Source organism: Oncorhynchus keta, chromosome 12 (genome assembly GCF_023373465.1).
Source record: "Oncorhynchus keta strain PuntledgeMale-10-30-2019 chromosome 12, Oket_V2, whole genome shotgun sequence".
Lineage (NCBI taxonomy): Eukaryota > Metazoa > Chordata > Actinopteri > Salmoniformes > Salmonidae > Oncorhynchus > Oncorhynchus keta.
The window spans coordinates 18,411,914-18,432,071 of NC_068432.1; the positions used below are offsets into that span (position 1 = coordinate 18,411,914).

Genomic DNA, 20,158 nt, shown 5'->3' on the forward strand with positions numbered 1-20,158 from the left:
TCAAGTTTACTGAACTGAATTGGATTGTAGAAGTGCAGTGTGAAGAGAAGAGGCCCAACGTTGGCACATGTTCCCATACTGCACTAATAAAGCTGCTCAGACACAATGGCTCATGTAATATTCAGTGCTATGTCAATACCAATTTTCAAAAATAGGAACATCACTTATACATCTGAGTTTGCTTGTTATAGGTGCGTGGGAATAGTTGTTTATGATATCTTTAAAAGAAAAACCTGCACTCTGCTCTGCTCTTGGCAGTATCAGTTTGTTAATTTAAATACATGTTTTCACTACACAAAAATGGTATGGCTGTTCTGAAGGCTATGTAGCACTACCCCACATGCTGTACTACGCAAGTAGAGTTAAGCCAACTACACTGTAGGAACCATATTATGTCATCCTACATAACTACTGCTGTACACACCTTTTTCTATTCATATACGGTCTATAAACACCATCCATATTTGACACCCTCCTGTCTCCTCTCCTGTGTTGCAGCTGGTGAGAAGGCCATTGTCTGTGACCAGTGTGGGGCCCAGTTTCAGAAGGAGGATGCTCTGGAGGCTCACAGACAGATCCACACATGTAAGAACACATCCCGCATCTGCTTCAATAAGGCTTTACACATGTTCCCCCATCACTCTGTGTGTTAGGGAGATTGTGATCTCTTTGAAACAGTTGCTCCACTCCCACCATGGTCTTGTACACCCATCTATGTCTGTGTCTGTTGTGCAAGTGTCTACAGTATGCTCTTGAGCTTAAAGTTTGAACCAATTCAGGCGAAACAGGTCAGATTGATAGCTATAAATATGGCCCAAAAAAACACATGCATTTTAGTGTGCCTAAATGGTCTGAAGTATATTGAGTAACGTCTAATGCTAGTTGACCTTAATGCTAGTTGCTCATTATTAAGTCTTAGTTGTTTTTACACCACTGTGTATCTACAATAGGTGATGTATTGTGGCGCTTGCCGCTGACCGAAGCAGAAAGACTCAGTGGTGAACATATCCACATGCATGGCTTCTGGCATAAAGCCGAACCCCCCTGAGTTATGTTTATAAGCCGGTTGGCTCGCGTCACAGTGGCCAGTGGAAGGTGAGGGTCTGGAATCTTCCCTGGCACATGGGCTCCCTCAGCCTGATGACACAGCCTGGATGCCAGAGAGGGGGAAGGGAAGAGACACCCAGACCTGGGACCGACCGTCCACTGGCTGGATGGGACTGGATCATATCAGGCCTTTTAATAAAGCAGAGTGGTAATCGATACGGGACTGGACGGTGGGGTTGCCTTTCACTTGGCAAGCCAGTCTGGTTCATCAGCGACAGGAGGATGAGGATGGCGACGTCTTGCCAGCAGATTCCAAAGATCACTCAGTCATATATGTCCCGAGTCGGGTTTCCCTCCACTCAGTGTGTTGATCCACCGCTGCTTGATACTGTGTGAAGGGTGACTAGGGTTGTTGTGACTGTTGGACTCCAGAGTGTGTCAGATGGGTCACAACCTCTGGTGTGTAGCATTGATGTGTGTGACCCGCGGTTTACTGGGTTACAGCCATTCTATCACTCCACACTTATGTGACTGGCCAAACAAACAACAAGCCATCCTCTTTCAGGACTATGGACTGGTAATGTGATTCAAGCAATGTTCTCCTGTCACTATATCAACCTCAATGTCTTCCCAAGTGATACATTTATCTCTTCCTTTTTTTTTTTCTCCAATGGAAACTTTTTCAGTAAATATAGTTTTGTTGTGCTCATTGAGAGTTAGCCATTGTTAGGGTGATGTTACTCAACCTGCAGGGAAGTCATGCTCTGTTTTGTATTTGAAATGGGGGGGACTCCTCTGTGTACTGCAGTAGAAAAATACCCAAACAGAATCAGGATGGACTATGTGACACCCCGTATCATGAAGGCATTGACACGTCTCATCCAAGCCTGACTCGAACAACTTTCCGGAGCATTCTTGTTGGCCCCGCATTTTTTGACACTCGTGTCTCAGGGCTAGCCCCACTTGAGCAGGCCCCCTATTTGACAGTGGCTGGGGCCTCCGGAGCGGCATTGACCAACTCGAGGGTCTCTGAGTGAAGAGGGGTTAAACAAGGCTAATGATTGGACAGGCATACCAGCAGAAAGGAATGCAGCTCTAAATATAGCATTCCAGTCTGGTCTAGAAAAATGGGCAGCACGACTTGTCTTCCTGCCAGGTATTGGAACAGCAGTGAGGCCAGTCTCCCCCGAGGCCCGCCAGGCTTATATTTTAAAATGTGCTGTAACGCATGGCTAGGCTGATACGCCGGCTCCATCCCTCAATATGCTCACCCATATGCTTAGCTTTACTCAGTTTACTAGCTCTGGAAAATGGGTTGTCACCTTATTCTGTTTGTGTGCGGCTCTGTGTATGCCTGTGTGGCAATACATAACTTACTGTACACTGTCAGGAAGGGGATTACTCATACTTGAAACCGTTTAGAACAACGTTTCCATTAAGCATGACTCATGTAAGGTGAGATTGAGAGGTGAGTGAACGGTGAGGAATCCCTGTTCTGTTTACTCTCACTCTGCTATACAGAAATGTTTGAATGACTCAAAGTTCACAATGAGATGTAATATACACCTTTTTCAAAGTAAGAAAAGTGCTCCTCTGAGAGCTGCTGTGTCCATCCAACCCCAGAGAAAACAGTTACTTAACAGCTAGAGATTTCCTCCTCCCCACTCACCTTCTACCCCCTCGGTCCACAGTCCGGTGGTTGTGTGACTGTGTCGCACCCGCTATGTAAATAGTTAATGGCCGTCGACATGGAGGTGGTGTTTAGGATGACCAGAGTTTTACGTGGCGCTGTAAATGTCCGGGTCTCAGACTCCTGCTGACAGAGAGGGTACAGAGGGGCAGAGAGCGAAGGCCTATTCCCCTCGCGCAGTCATCGCCCCCCCCCCTCCCCCCGCATCTGAAATACTCTGTCAAACTGTCTGGGGTTTTTTTTCTTTACATGTGCACTGTACATTTGGAATGTAAGACTTGAAATAAGAATATTGTTTTATAAAGATAATATTAGTTATTGTGCAAATGGGGACCTATTATTTTCCTTTGTAATGGCTGTAATAATAATGAAATATAAAACACTGTTTTTGCACAGGGGTCGAACACCAGACCGAGGAAAACATAGGAGGGTGAAACATTGTTGACCATCAAAGCCAGATGTTATCTGAGCGGCTGCTTGGCAGCAAGGGTTGTTGTTCTCAAATGACAATATTTGGCCCTGAAGTCATGCCCATTTCTGGGTAATGCTGCTCTTTCAATGGGCACTATTGTGGCATCCCTTCTGGCTAGTTGACGTCAGAAGTATCAGCTGCCACGGTGCTTCTTTAGCCGCTCAGACTCACACTGCTTGTGAAACAGGCTTTATATTTAGTGTTAGTTGGTATGTGCTTAGGTTAGGTTATATCCCTGTGCATGCATGTACATTACTCCGAACATGCACAGTATGAACACATGCATGTATGTGTTCACGCAGTAGGTTACTGCCCTGGTCTGGCTTAATTCCTTTTTAAGGGCAGCCCAACCCGACTCCCACCTACAGCGCCTTCGGAAAGCATTCTGACCCCTTTACTTTTTCCACATTTTATGTTACAGCCTTATTCTGAAGTTGATTTTAAATGTGTTTTTTCCCCCTCATCAATCTACACACAATACCCATAATGACGAAGCAAAAGAAATGTCTGTTAAGTTATAAAAGATTTAAAACTGAAATATCACATTACCATAAGTATTCAGACCCTTTACTCAGTACTTTGTTGAAGCACCTTCGGTAGCGATTACAGCCTCGAGTCGTATCTTGGGTATGACACTACAATCCAATTTCAATCAATCAAATGAAGCCCTTTTTACATCAGCCGAAGTTTGTGCTACACAGAAACTCCTAAAATCCCAAACAGCAAACAATGCAGGTCTAGAAGCACGGTGGCTAGGAAAAGCTGCCTAGAAAGGCAAGAACCTAAGAAGAAACCTAGAGAGGAACCAGGCTCTGTGGGGTGGCCAGTCCTCTTCTGGCTGTGCCGGGTGGAGATAACAGTACATGGCCAAGATGTTCAAATGTTCATAGATGACCAGCAGGGTCAAATAATAATAATCACAGTGGTTGTAGAGGTTGCAACAGGTCAGCACCTCAGCAGTAAATGTCAGTTGATTTTTCATAGCCGAGCATTCAGTTAGAGACAGCAGGTGCGGTAGAGAGAGAGAAGGCCAACCAGGCAGGCAAGGATGGCACACCTGTATTTGGGGAGTTTCTCCCATTCTTCTCTGCAGATCCTCTCAAACTCTGTCAGGCTGGATGGGGAGCTTTGCTGCACAGCTATTTTCCGGTCTCTCCAGAGATGTTCAATCGGGTTCAAGTCCGGGCTCTGGCTGGGCCACTCAAGGACATTCAGAGACTTGTTCGGAATCCACTCCTGTGTTGTCTTTGCTGTGTGCTTAGGAAGGTCCTGTTGGAAGGTGAACCTTTGCCCCAGTCTGAGCTTGAGTCCTCTGGAACAGGTTTTCATCAAGGATCTTGCTGTACTTTGCTCAGTTCGTCTTTGCCTCGATCCTGACTAGTCTCCCTGCTGATGAAAAACCTCCCCACAGCATGATGCTGCCACCACCATGTGTCACTGTAGGGATGGTGCAAGGTTTCCTCCAGACATTCAGGCCAAAGAGTCCAATCTTTGTTTCATCAGACTATAGAATCTTGTTTCTCATGGTCTGAGAATCTTTAGGTGCCTTTTGGCAAACCCCAAGCAGGCTGTCATGTGCCTTTTACTGGGGAGTGGCTCTAGGAAGAGTTAAGAATGATGGAGGCCGCTGTTCTTGGGGACCTTCAATGCTGCAGAAATGTTTCCCCAGATCTGTGCCTCAACACAATCCTGTCTCGGAGCTCTACGGACAATTCCTTCGACCTTGTGGCTTGGTTTCTGCTCTGACATGCACTGTCAACTGTGGAACTTTATATAGACAGGTGTGTGCCTTTCCAAATCATGTCCAATCAATTGAATTTACCACAGGTGGAATTCAGTCAAATTGTAGAAGCATTTCAAGGATGATCAATGTAAACAGGATGCACCTGAGCTCAATTTTGAGTGTCATATCGAAGGAACTGAATACTTATGTAAATAAGGAATTTCTGGTTAAAAAAAATATATAAAAATGCAAAAAATTCTAAAAACCTGTTCACTTTGTCGTCGTGGGGTATTGTGTGTACATTGCTGTTTAATTTTTTTTTAATCAATTTTAGAATAAGGCTGTAACTTAACAAAATGTGGAAAGATTCAAGGGTCTAAATACTTTCCGAAGGCACTGTATATCACCTCTCGTATAGCTCCGGAGGGTTCCATCTCCACCTCACAAGTCACTGGTGGAATCACATTATAGCACCTGACATTGATCATTTAGCAACAAGCTTGAAGGACACACCCCTCTCACACAAGACACATCTTAATGGTTTGAACTAGGAGGAGAGGGATTCCATGTCCTGATATGACTTTTGAGCTTGATGATGTAATATGAGTGCCATCAATGCATCTACATCTGCACTGTCAGTTTTTGCCCCCCTCTAGAATTGGGTGCTTTTGCCGATCATGCAAATTATCCAAATGTCACCTTCTGGCATTGAAAGCTCATCTGATTATGTCCAAGTTTGGAAGCGAAGCAGGGTGGAGGTTTTTACCCTGTTTTCTCCCCAATTTTGTGGTAATCCAATTGGTAGTTGCAGTTTTGTCTCATCGCTGCAACTCCCGTACGGACTCGGAGTCAAAGGTCGAGAGCTGTTTATCCTCCGATACACTAGTGTGGGTTGTGTATCGGAGGATCTTGACACAATGCCCACTTAAACCGGAAGCCAGCTGCACCAATGTGTCAGGAAACACAGTGCACCTGGTGACCGTGTAAGCGTGCACTGCGCCCGGCCCACCACAGGAGTCGCTAGTGCGCGATTGTGACAAGGACACCTCTGCCGGCCAAACCGTCCCCTATCTCGGACGACGCTGGGCCAATTGTGCGCCACCCCACGGGTCTCCTGCGACAGAGCCTGGACTCGAACCCAGAATCTCTAGTGGCACAGCTAGCACTGTGATGCAGTGTCTTAGACCACTGCGCCACTCGGGAGGCCAAGCAACATGTTTTCTATGAGATGGTGGTAGTCATGTTTATAGACAAGCACTCTGACCGCTCCTCAGTGAAGATCCCTAAATAATAGAAGGGACTACCCCTCCTTTTCTATCCCTCCCCCCCTTTTCCTCCCCTCCTTTTTAAGTCTTGTGTTACAGGGAAAATATGCTAAACATTTTGGAGAGGCAACAGTGGGTTTAGCCGGTGGGAACACGGCGTGACTCCAGCGACCGGGCCACAGAGTAAACAGTTTCTTTCTCAAGACAGAAATAGTTTGGACAGTGAGTGAGAGAAAAGGGAGGACAACACGCCTGTGTTATGGCACAGGGAGAAAATAAACCATGAGGCCTCTTTCCTTCTTTCTCTCGCTTTCCCTCCCACCCCTACTTTGTTTTTCTCTCCCACATCTGAAAATGTTCACACTGGTGGCCTCCCAATCAGTCCCCACACACACCCTTCCCATGTGACTCTCCTAAATTGGACCGTTGCCACCGGTGCACAGGGGTCACGTCAAAAGTGTTGATTATCTCAATCACATTAGGTGAATGGGAGCGTCTGTTTAGCATTTAGTTAATTGTGACGTTATTAAGTTGTCAGTGAGCATTAGAGCCACAATGGATAGTGCGTGCGTGTGCTTCCCACATAGCCTTGGTATGAAGCGTTTCTGTTTGCCTGAAAGATCTTAAATTCTGCCGTGTTTATGTGGAAATCAAGGTTTGAATAAATAGATGTATTACCACACCGACATTAACCACGTTTATTCAGCACAAACAGTCTAGAAATAGTAACTGGAGGTACATGAAGGTTATTGGGTAGCGTTTCATTTTTGATTGTCGCGTTAGCGTCATGAATGCCCCCCTGCTGTGGTCATCAGGTGCGCAGTAATGCTGATGAGCATGGCTAGACGCTAGCCACCATATTTCACTAGCCATTCATTATTGAGCAAGCTGTCCTTCACTCCGGCAGATTACCCATTTGTATGTCTGACTCCCTCCCGTGGAGGGCACTCAGGGTCGACGCAGGTATCGTATTGTAAACCACAGTGGAGTGCACTTGTAGCAAATGTCTTTGTCCCTTCATAGTACCCTATTGAGGCATAGTTGTCATAAAAGTGTACTGTGTATGTATTGTGTAGATTTTTGTGTCCTTATAAACCACTATGAATTGCACGGACACTTTTGGCTGATGTAATAGTATTTGTCCCCTGTTTGGTCATCAGGTGTAATGCAGAGATATGTGTCCTTGTGAGACCCGGAGTGACAGTTGATGTGACGGCTAAACTGTCCGTCACTGTAGAGAGGCTGGGATTGGTCCCCTTGATGGTCCTTCCTCCCAGGTGATGCCTGGTTCCCACCGAAGGTCACAGGGTTCAGAGGGAGGGATACTGTATCTCCTAAATATACCACAAGAATGGGCTCACCCAGACTGACCCCCTTCTGATTGAAAGAGGAGAATCTCCTTTTGATGTTACTGGTAATCAGAACTCAACCATTCCCATTTTGTTTTCACCTTCTCTAGTTTTGCCCAGTCCTTTTTCATTCATCATCCTGTGTGAAAGCTCTTGATAAGTGAAAAGACTGAAAGCGAGTGAGAATACGTCAGGGTCATTTGACTTTGCGGGAGAAGTTTAACAGGTGACATAGGCCAAGCATTGAAACCCAAACCTCCCACTGTCCCAGTTAAAACAGTTGTGCTATGCAGTATGGGTAACATTTGCTAAAGTGCAGTTAAAGAAATCTTTCAGCTGACTGTCTGTCTGAATCTGTGTTATTGCAGTTGCCTTGGGCCATTACTCTTCTCTATTTTTCTAAATGACTTGACACCGGTCTTACAAGATGCTAGAATGACTATGTCTTCAGATGATTCCACTCTCTACATGTCAGCACCCAAAGCCAGTGAGGTCACTGACATTCTAAATAAGGAGCCAGTATCAGAATGGGTGATTTAATAATGCACTGGTTTTAAATACTTCTACAACTAAAAGCATTGTATTTGGTTCAAAACAGTCTCAAAGACCTAAATCTCATCTGGAATTGTGTAAAAAGTGTGTGACCATTGAGCAAGTTGAGGAAGCTGAACTTTTCATGGGCTCCCGAGTGGTGCAGTGGTATAAGGCACTTCATCTCAGTGCTAGAGGTGTCACTACAGATCCTGGTTCGATTCACAACTGGCCGTGATTGGGAGTCCCATAGGGCGGCGCATAACTGGCCCAGCGTCCTCCGGGTTAGGGTTTAGCTGGGGTAGGTCATCATTGTAAATAAGAATTTGTTCTTAACTGACTTGCTTAGTTGAATAAAAATAAATAAACTCCTTGGTTTAACATTGGATGGTCAAGTCATATTGACAAAGTTATTGTGAAGATGGGTTGGGTATGTTTGTTCTAAAAAATAGTTGTGTTTTTTGACACATCAAATACACTAGTTGTTCAGGCTCTAGGCTTGTCCCATCAAAGGAAGACCCAGCAAAGCTGCAACTGGCTCAAAAGTGAGCAGTACGTCTTGCCCGTAACTGCACATGTAACAGATGTCCAGCAAAGACGCAAAGTCTCGTCACCAGTGTAACAGATGTGATTGTACTTTGTAACTCTGTCCAGCCAGTCGAGCCCAGTTGACGGATGTTTATTCGCTTGCGTGTCAATATCAGACGGGTCATTTTGTAATCAAACATCATAACCGTGACAAAAATAGTACAAAATACAACAAACGTAAGTACCTGACTATAGACACAAAGAAGCACATTAGATGTGCAGGACAACCATATGGCTGTAGATTTGTGATTGGTCTGTTAGCATGGAAATAAGTGAATTAGCAGGGAGCTAATGTGGCCACTACAATTAGAGGTGCATGCTAACTCATCTCTTACTGCAATAACATAAAAAAACAGATCCCAGGATAGCACACACGTTGTCTAGTGGTTAAGTGGTTTGGCCAGTAACCGCAGGTCGCTGGTTCCAATCCCCTAACCAACTAGGTGAAAAATGTTGATGGGCCCTTGAGCAAGGCACTAGACCCTAATTGCTCCTGTAAGTCGGTCTGGAAAAGAGTTTTCTAAATGACTAAAACAGAAATATATACACATCAGAACATGTAACATAGTACACATTGTAGATATGAAAATAGACGTTTCAGAGTGTGACCTACTGTACCACTTGCCTGTCCATATCAGACTGGGAAGAATTTAAGTTTGCGGTCTCCCTCTATCTGCATGTATGACCAATGGCATAACACCTTACTGATATGTAAATTCATTCAACAAATAGGAATACATAAACATCAAAAACATATTTCTGCAGTGTCAAGTGAAAACATAACTAACCCTGTAACACATATACAGAACTAACATCAACAAAATGCAAGCCAGTCTTTCCAGGTTGAGGTGACTTAGCTGCTTCTCTTCTAGTTTTTATCAGAAGTATTACTGTGCTGAAAATTCCAGATTGTCAGTATAATCAAATAACATTCAGCTCCGACACCCATAGATACCTCACAATACATGCCACCAGGGGTCTCTCCACAGTCCCCAAGTCCAAAACGAATACAGCAACACACTATTATACAGAGCCACGGTCTGTGACTCCCTTCCATCTCCAATTACCCAAACAGCAGAATTACCTTTAAAAAAAAGATGAAAGGTCTCTTGGAACGGCGGGGACTGGGAGGGGACACACAGTTTTTAAAAAGTTTTATTCTTTATTTTGTTTGAATATCGTTGTATTTGTAATGTGTGTGACTGTCCTTGTCTATCAGTGTACCAGTGTGTTGTGTTTTTTCTGGACCCCAGGAGGAGTAGATGCTGCTTCTGCAAAAGCTAATGGGGATACACATAAACAAATACACATTTTAATAGTGGATCTATCAACCTCTTCTGCAGCCCTAAAAAGGCCTTAAACGCAACGCTCCTCTTCTCTCTGCTCTCCTAGACAGAACTTTTTTTTCTCCCTCCATCTCGCTCACTCACTTCCCAAAATAAGAAGTGTACAAGTGGTCTGAGTCATTGACCAAATTAAATCAAGTGCAGACCTAGACTACGGTCTCTTCTTCTTCTCCCTGTTTTTTTCTCTCTGCTCCCCTCTCCAAACAAATTTTTCCCCTGATAGGATATAAATGAGTTTTCCAGGCGTAGGGATGCTCAGCCGGCCTGATGGATACCATGCGGTGGGACGGCGGCAGGCCAACACCCAGAAGTAATCATCTGCCGTGGCAGGAATGTTTAGCCTTTAGGCCAAGTGTAAATTCCCACAATGAGTTGTGCGTTTATTGACTGTGCCTCGTGCATTTTGAGGCATCTATGCGAGGGGCAGTGTGTGTGTGTGTGCACCGACACAGCCTCCTTCCACCACCTACCCCAGCCAGTGAGAAGTATCCAACTGGGCCTCTCCGTTCTCTAGCCTCTGGGTCACGGCTTAGAAGGTGTCGTGGTGGCATTGTGGCATCGCCACGGGAACATGGGGAACAACACAGTTTTGGGGGTAGTGAAGGAAGAGCCTGTTGTAGAAGGGGGAGATCTGGCAGCAAATTGGGATATCAGAATCCGTTTGGCGGAGCAGTCGGGGAGAATCGCTCGGTACAAGCGGGCTTTATGGCACATTGTTGGCGAGAAAGTTTCGTAGGAGAGATTATGGACTCCCGGAGGTTCGGCGATTCACGCTCCGTAAAAGAAAGCCAGCAGGAAGCTGGAGAAGCTGGCAATCTGGACGCCAAACCCCCTCGCTCTCGGAGATGTCTCTCAGCACGTTACAATATGACCCCAGCAGCCCATCCTGTCTCCAACACGCATTAACTCCCCCAGATTTAACATTCACAACACTGTAGCCTGGCTGTCTTCCTGTTTGTCTCGGTTTCCCACCTTGAAATATGCCTGCCACATATTACCCTTGTGGCGTGGGGGCTTTGAATAGGGAAGGTTTTGCCGGAGAAGGAACAGAGGCCTGCCTGGCCATCACAATAACCAAGGCCCTTTTGTCCACAGCGGTATTGGGAGTCAATTTTCCTGCAGAATTAGATTTGAGCCGTTTGAGGATTCTTTAGAAGCGTTTCATCGTGTAAAAAAAAACAGTGACGCAAGAGGCCACGTTTAATTTACAGTGCAAATACTTTTCGATTAGCACAGAAGGAATTGGTAGAGGAGAGATGGGGGTTGACTTGCTTTCTTTTTTTGCTGTTGTCGCCACAAAGTGGAGAGGGGGTTTGAAATGGCTCTTCTGTTATTTAATTGTGAAGCGGGGAGATTAGTGTGAGCACTTCCAACCTTTCACCCCGCACAAAGGAACCATCAGATCTGGTTGCCTAGTGACATGAGTTTCACACTGGCCAATTTAGCCGCTCACCGTCGCTCGCTACCTGTGTTCTGTGATGGGATGGTGTGTGGTGTGTGTGATTACACAAACCTTAGCTCCCCCCGGCCAATCGACTGGACTCTAATGGTGCGAGGAGCAATACAATTTAAGATGGCCGCAGCATCCTCTCTTTGTCCATCTCATCAAATCATATAAAAGTTAATGTCCCCGGAACAATGACATTCAAAAGCCAGTTTAGGCTTGGAGAATGCTCAGCTGCAGACCAGGGGGAGCACCAAGGTATGTCCATCTCCAATGTGCACTGCACAATCAAAGTGCACTTAACAGTGTCATATTGATTATGGTGGCTTAACCTCGGTAAATCTCTACTCTGTGTTGGCATTAGGCCCATAGACTCAGTGAGATGGGCCGCTCTTCAAGCCAGATGCGCTTGTGCTTTTCCTATTAAATCATATTACTGTGACTCTGAAATATGGGTATTGCTGGCGTTTGTCAAAGTCTGACAAAATGCTGTGTGACTGGAGTGACTCAGGATCACAGCCTAAATCTCTCCCAGAAATGCTGTGGACTGGAGTGACTCAGGATCATAGGCTAAATCTCTCCCAGAAATGCTGTGGACTGGAGTGACTCAGGATCATAGCCTAAATCTCTCCCAGAAATGCTGTGGACTTGAGTGACTCAGGATCACAGCCTAAATCTCTCCCAGAAATGCTGTGGACAGCACAGCCTGTGGACTGGAGTGACTCAAGGCTAAATCTCTCCCAGAAATGCTGTGGACTTGAGTGACTCAGGATCACAGTCTAAATCTCTCCCAGAAATGCTGTGGACTGGAGTGACTCAGGATCATAGGCTAAATCTCTCCCAGAAATGCTGTGGACTGGAGTGACTCAGGATCATAGGCTAAATCTCTCCCAGAAATGCTGTGGACTGGAGTGACTCAGGATCACAGCCTAAATCTCTCCCAGAAATGCTGTGGACTGGAGTGACTTAGGATCATAGGCTAAATCTCTCCCAGAAATGCTGTGGACTGGAGTGACTCAGGATCATAGCCTAAATATCTCCCAGAAATGCTGTGGACTGGAGTGACTCAGGATCATAGGCTAAATCTCTCCCAGAAATGCTGTGGACTGGAGTGACTCAGGATCATAGCCTAAATATCTCCCAGAAATGCTGTGGACTGGAGTGACTCAGGATCATAGCCTAAATCTCTCACAGAAATGCTGTGTGACTGGAGTGACTCAGGATCATAGCCTAAATCTCTCACAGAAATGCTGTGTGACTTTTTTTTACCAGAGTCTGACAGAAACGGAAGCAGAGAAAGAGTGGAATGTGGAGGCATTGTACCTCAGCGGAAGGGACTAGTTTTCCCTCGATGGTGGATGACAGTGCGAAGTGGGAATTCAGGTGGGACCCATTACTCCCATGGAGGGCCTGGTTCTTATCAGTTAATAGAAGATTTCAGAGGAGCAGGATTGTTTTGATAGATGGAACCTGGTCAGGCCTTTAACAAGTCACAGAAACTCCACAAAATGAAATGGCGCTAAAGCTAGATAAAGGCTCAGTGTTAATTCCTGAAAAAGAAAGGGAGGGGTACATTTTCTGAGTTTGTAGGTGAAATTGTGTTTTTTTCTGTGTCAAGAATGTTGTCAGATGGTTATTCTGGTGTTTGGAAATCCTAACTGGTTGGATAAGGGCTTTGTCTATTTGCACAGGTGTTGGCTTTGTGAGTGAGTCAGCGCTTCTACCTGATTATCCATTCCTCTAGAATGCTGTACATTTAATTAGCAATTTTGTGGGGCTTGTCATTACTGGTAAACCTTTGCTCTGGGTTCTTAATTCAATATAGCCTCGTTTGGTCCAGTTTCAACTCCTATGTCACTGCTGCTTTTCCTTTTAGTTTTTATTTATCTGGAATCCACAGCATCAAAGAAGAAATAGGGAAAGTAAGAGAAAAAAGGGAGGGTGTTAGCTAGTGGCTCATTGTTTAGTTTCATTTCTAGACTATGAATGCCTGTTGGTGTGTCCACTCTGGCCCCAATTGATCCCCCAGCCAGAAGGGAGAGAAACAGCCCCCCATGGAATTCCGAGGGCTGGAGTGAAGTGGCGGTGGGGGTTCAGTCTAGAAGCCCCCCTTCCAGGGCCCGGTGTCCGTTTACAGTCCGACCACACGGCCCGCTGACCACTGCTCCTGGAATGTGATTGATTAGGTGGTATTTGGGCCTTTGAGGACCTTTCAGCGGCTTAGAGGTCAGGGTTCATCTCCTCCGCAAATCTGCTTCCTTTTGTACAGTGGCGCGCCAGGAGAGAAGCCTCACAAAAAACGTTTTTCTCCTTCTTCTTTATCTTCTTCTTCACCCTGTGAAAATGGGGGAGGGAACATCAATTTAAGCCGCTCTTAAACCGAGCGAATTGGTCTTAAATTCAAAGGGTGCTTTTCTTTTAAACGTTATTGACAGAAAATCTATAAAACAAAATGTGGAATTTAAGGCCGAGTTACAAGGCTGTTAAAAGCACAAAAACTGTTATGGAACGTTTTTAGCAGCAATGATATTGAGACTTAGTCTTTTAAGATTAATATTTTCAAAGATAAGAGCTGACATAAAACATCTAAAAACAAACTTTGTGAATTTCCAATAGTCGGGTTTCCGTTTAATTTGATAGCGGTTTATTCTGAAAGTTCTCTGAGATCATACTCTCCTCACCCAAGCAAAATGTTCCTCTCCAAAAGCAAGTCCAATTTATTTAATGCTTTAGAGAAGAAGACGGAATTGGTTTGGCCATTTGCTGTCTTAACACAAGTGGAAGGAAGAGGGCTGGCCATGTAATCCTTTGATGTGCAGTCGGTCGGGGCTCAAGATGACAGTGCAATTCAAAAAATGTGCCAATCCTTGGCCCTCAGGGGCCAGCCTTTGTAGTCACAGGACCTGGATTATACTTTAACCCTGGGCTAGGGCTTGGGGCCAGGTGAAAGGGCACAAGTCTTAAAAAAATAACAGTTCACACCAGAATGCAAGGCCTGTCCACTTACTGGTTAGGTTCCCTTTTTATTGAAATATTAGGTATTCAGTTAAACGTTTCACTCATTACCTTCTAATTTGTGTTTTTCTAAAAAGGTTGTGTTATCCTGAAACTTTTGCAGTTCATTTATATGCATGTGTGCTTAATACTTTCAGAGACATTTATTGAAATGTGTGAGGACAGAGTGTCTGTTTTGGTGTCTCACTTTTCTGTATGTGTTTGTGCATAACTGCATCTGGGTTTGCATTTGCCCCTTTGGCCCATATCTGTATGTTGGTGTATGTCTGGGTCAGGTTTTTATCCAAGCAGACCACTACTACAAGGTGCCTGCAAACTCCCTGAAAAGTGTGGCGATTTATAACGGCCACTCTGGCCTCGCGATAAGTTCCTCTCCACGCTGTAATTTCCTGGGGTCTGTCGGAGATGATCTACGGCCCACAGGGAGAAGAGACTACCGACTGCAGAGGGGGATAGAGGGGATGCCCACACTGTGGTTGTCTGAGTGGACTCTAAAAGTATCACTGACTGACTGACTGCACATTGCAATATACCATTTCGATGTGAGGTGACGGAGAAGGTAGGAGGGAGAGACTGAAACGTCAGAGCGACAGGTTAGGTGGTTGAGTCACTCTGTAAAAACACTGAATACATTGATATCATAATATCTGCTGTAAACATCTGTAAGGTTGGGCTTTGAGCTGTTTCTCCAATATTGCTGTCTGAGCGATGTTTCCAATACAAGGCAGATTCAATTATCCCCATTTAGCCTCTGTTTTGAGGCTTTGGCAGAGTAGCAACTCTCACTCATTGACTGGAATAATCTGGTATTTTCCTATCCCCTTCAGTGACTTTTAGTGCAGCGCAACAAACTCCTGACCCCCCCCCCGAACCTACTTTCTATAGGCTAATCTTCAGCCCCTGATCCGTATCTTTATTGTACACACATTACAGCTGTAGTAAAGTGGGAAAATTAAAATCCAGGATTTCTGGAGCCTGTTCCAACTCTGAGGTCATTTGAGGTCTTCCCCTGCCTGCATTCGCTTCACTTGTGGAGCAGAGTCGAGGCACTGCGAACACAGTGGGGTGGTTGAGTTGGAAGAGCTCCACCTGGTGTTCAGAGGCAGTTTGGTGAACTGCATGCAGACAGTGCATTCGCCGTAGGGTTTTTCCGCTTTCCTTTCAGTTTCTGTGATTTTTTAAATTCACAAATGAATTTATGGGCCATTTTTCATTCATATCATTACAGTTCGATGACTATCTCCCACTAATCTCGCTCTCATAATTCTCCTGCAGGACCAATTTATTGAATTGGATTGTTTATCTGCTTTTAGGCAATCTAGGGCAACACCAGACATATCCCATACCTCAGGAGAATGACAATGATGTTCCTTATAATAGATAATTATTTAATTTAGACCTTATTTTCCATCCATTAGCACACATCAATGAACCATCGGAGGACACCGTATTTATAAGGTATTATAGTGCCTTTTATTATTGTCACTAGTAGTCTGCATTCAGACTTCCAATTGGCATTCTTAAAGCCCGTGGCTGAAATAGACACTACATGACCAAATGGATGTGGACACCTACTCATCGAACATCTCATTCCAAAATCATTGGTATTAATATGGAGCTTGGCCCTCCCTTTGCTGCTATAACAGCTTACACTCTTCCGGGAAGGCTTTCTACTAGATGTTGGGACATTGCTGCGGGGACTTGCTTCCATTCAGCCACGAGCATTAGTGAGGTCGGGCACTGATGTCGGGCCATTAGGCCTGGCTCGCAGTCGACGTTCCAATTCATTCCAAATGTGTTCGATGAGGTTGAGGTCAGGACTCTGTGCAGGCCAGTCAAGTTTTTCCTCACTGATCTCAACAAACCATTTCTGTATGGACCTCGCTTTGTGCACGGGGGCATTGTCATGCTGAAAGTAGGAAAGGGCCTTCCCCAAACTGTTGCCACCAAGTTGGAAGCACAAAGTCATCTGGAATGTCATTGTATGCTGTAGCGTTAAGATTTCCCTTCAGTGGGACTAAGGGGCCTAGCACAAATAATGAAAAACAGCCCCATACCATTATTCCTCCTCCACCAAACTTTACAGTTGGCACTATGCATTCAGGCATGTATTATTTTCCTAGCATCTGCCAAACCCAGATTCATCCAACAGACTGCCAAATGGTAAAGTGTGATTCATCACTCCAAAGAATGCGTTTCCACTGCTCCAGAGTCCATTGGCGGCGAGCTTTGTACCACTCCAGCCGACGCTTGGCATTGCGCATGGTTTAGGCTTTTGTGCGGCTGCTCGGCCTTGGAAACCCATTTCATTAGCTCCCGATCAACAGTTATTGTGCTGACGTTGCTTCCAGAGGCAGTTTGGAACTTGGTAGTGAGTGTTGCAACCCCGTTCTGTGAGCTTGTGTGGCCTACCATTTCACGGGCCAAGCCGTTGTTGCTCCTAAACGTTTCCATTTCACAATATCAGCACTTACAGTTGACAGGGGCAGCTCTAGCAGTGCAGAAATTCGACTAACTGGCTTGTTGGAAAGGTGGCATCCTATGACAGTGCCACGTTGAAACTAAGCTCTTCAGTAATGCCATTCTACTGGCAGTGTTTGTCTATGGAGATTGCATGGCTACACCTGTCAGCAACAAGTGTAGCTGGATCTACAAATTTGAAGGGGTGTCCACATGTTCACTTTTTAAGTGTTTTGGCAATTCATGAGGATTACATACACAGGTTTCTCAGAAACCAGTGCTCAGAAACTGCCCCTGTGAACTCCAGGCCTATTATGGCATTATCAGTTCTATAGGACCTTACTTGTTGCTCACTTGGATACAAAGCTGTAGCGTTCTTGACAGGGTTTCTTTGCCTCGCCGAGTCTCTCGGCTCACTTTGATATCCCTTTGAAACATGCCTCTTTACTCTGGGCTGCCAGACGCTCTGCGCTGCAAATGGCTAATTGAACTACCTTTTGAATGTGGGGTCGACAGCCTTGTAACTTCACAGTGAAGAGAAGATCTTAATCGGCTATAATACCATTTCTGATAAAATCTGTCTGGCGATATTGATTTAAAGTGCACTTCCACCAAGCCTATGTTTGTCAAGTTATGCTATGCATGATAATTCCGGTCTCTATTAGGCAGCCCATTGAGAGACTCGTTGGTATGAGATCCTTGCCTGTTCACATTGTCATGATAGGCAGGAAGCATGATTGTCCGTCTAGCCCTACTGACGCTCCGATCTCACACACACACACACACACACTGAGACTAATGCCTCTGGACAGTTGTTGGTTTCTATACTATAATTACCATTACTTGCCATTCAAGGTGCAAAGGTTGTCCTTGAATGAATTGTAAATCACAACTTAATGCAACAATAACAACTATCCTTTTTTAATAGACACATCTCAAAACCTTTCCACGTAAACAAAATTAATTGTTTGTTTATGAAATTAATTCAAAATTATATTAATTTTCCACAGCCACAGCCATTTTTTCATTCCTTTTTCTCCCCAATTTCGTGGTGTCTAATTCTTAGTTAGTCTTGTCTCATCTCTGCAACTCACTCGGGAGAGGCGAAGGTTGAGATCCGTGCGTCCTCCGAAACACAACCCAACCAAGCCGCACTGCTTCTTGACACAACGCCCACTTAATCCGGAAGCCAGCCGCACCAATGTGTCGGAGGAAACACCATGCACCTGGAAACCGTGTCATTGTGCGCTGCGCCCGACCCGCCACGGGAGTCGCCCCATGGATTTTTTTTTTTTTAACTGTTGTGCACATTGTTAAACTTATCGTTCGATTTATCATTATCGTATCAGTTTAGTCAATTTATCGCGATATGGATTTTGCAATATATATTTTCGTCCCAGCTGTACATCTATAGCTACACTAGAAGGACAAGTAAAGTCAGACTTGTTCTTAGTTACAGTTCTACATAGAGCTCGTCAGTCACTATGAGACCAAATTCTTGTCAGACTGACGTCACTCATGCCGAAGGCCTGTGCTGACTTGAGATGGATGGTTGTAGATGAGATGTTTTGATAGTAACATCTGTTTTTAGATGAATTCCCAGCGTTTTGTCAGACTGACAGGTGTTATCTCCCAGGGATAAACAAGGATGAGTGTCTCCACTAATATGAAGAAGTACATTCATTAGATTTCACACAAATGAAAGGAGGGAACCCTTAACGGACTGTGTGCGTACGGGTGCTTTTTCTTCTTCCGAGTCCCCCTAAAGAGATTGATTATAGATCATGTAGGCACATCAACTTTGAAAGCCTTGGGCTCCATCTCGACTGCCTGTCCTCTGCCTTCGTCCCATAACGCCAAATTTAGTTTTGAAAATAACGAATACATTCACATCTTCCTGGCTAACCCACTTAAATTATTGTTTTTCCGTTGACCATTTCCACCTGCTAGTGTGTGTGTGTGTGTCTGTGTGTGTGTGTGTGTGTGTGTGTGTGTGTGTGTGTGTGTGTGTGTGTGTGTGTGAAAGAGAGCGAGAGACAAACTGGTCTTCTGTGGCCGCTAAGAGCCAACCCAAATCAATTTCCTTTCTAATGGAATTAAAAGGGTGGTTGGAGAGATTGAGGCAGAATGCTGTATTAGTTCTTCAAAAGCGCTCCCCAGCCCCCACCCACCTCCAAGGGGCCCTCTTCCTGATGCTGCGGCTTGATCGACACTCAGCTGATCTATAAATAAAGTATTTTCTTCCCTCACAAAGACTTGTTGAGCGTTGTGCTGTTTGCTGTTTGGCTTCAAGGTCAGGGCTGTACCGCTCTCTAAATCAACATGTTTCAGAGATCATTAGTAAAATGGCCCGGCTTAATTGAGACGGTCAACCTTCTGTCAACTGTTGGGAGAGACGGGGCAGGGACTCGGACCAATCCATCCCTCTCTCTTTCCTCTTTCTCATTCTCTCTCCCCCGAGTGCTTCATTTGACCCTGTGTGTGGAACAAAGAAGTCTGTTTGCGCTTTAACTGCAGTCTTGAGACAAATGGCAAATAAAATGGATCCGATGATCCTTGCGTTTCACATTTTTATTCAGTTGTTTACGCCAAAAACGCGCACAATCGAACAGAGCGCTGCCCCATACGGTCAAGGGCTCCCAAATTATGGAAGGCACATTGATTACTGTTCCTTTGTCTATTTAGGCATTTTTGCAGTTATACAAGCACAGCTTTCACTTGGGCTAGCCAGTTGTCTCGAGGCAGCATTCATTCCCTGGGCCGCGAGGTTTGAAATGTACATTGCCCTTAACCGAAGCGCCAACAAAAGGGATACTTGTAGCATCCTAGGACCCACAAAGGCCTACATTAAGCTGGGGGAGAAGCATGCCATCCCTATTATACCTAATACCTTTATCTTTATAAGTCATTCGGCCATGCTTCTCCCATCGCATTCAGATATGATTAGCTTTACCTTTTTCTGCACCCATGGGATCTCCCTTCCACACCAGCTCACCAGCGTCACCCTAAACCCCCGTTTTTGTTGTAGTCGTGCAGCTTTAGTCCCCTTTTCTCTTGTTTCCCCCGGCGTCTCAGAAAACAAAACAAACTCCCGTTTCTGTCAGATTGGACTAGAGGTTGAAGGGGGAGGAGTAGGAGGGAGGGGGGTGACAGTAGAGAGGCGCTGAAAGCCTTTTGTCCACTGGGAAAGACCGTGTCAGCGCCAAGTGAGAAAAAGGGAGGTAGGGA

The 20,158-nt window shown here is 45.1% G+C and overlaps 1 protein-coding gene across 3 annotated transcripts in view; it reads left to right on the plus strand.

The window, feature by feature from the left end:
- Window positions 1-20,158, plus strand: part of LOC118391052 (zinc finger and BTB domain-containing protein 16-A) — a 155,848-nt gene that overhangs the window by 79,108 nt on the left and 56,582 nt on the right. For all 3 annotated transcript variants that reach the window (XM_035782023.2, XM_035782025.2, XM_035782024.2), the window contains exon 4: window positions 499-585. In XM_035782023.2, coding sequence (XP_035637916.1) covers window positions 499-585 — 87 coding nt within the window. The remainder of the gene's footprint in view (window positions 1-498; window positions 586-20,158) is intronic.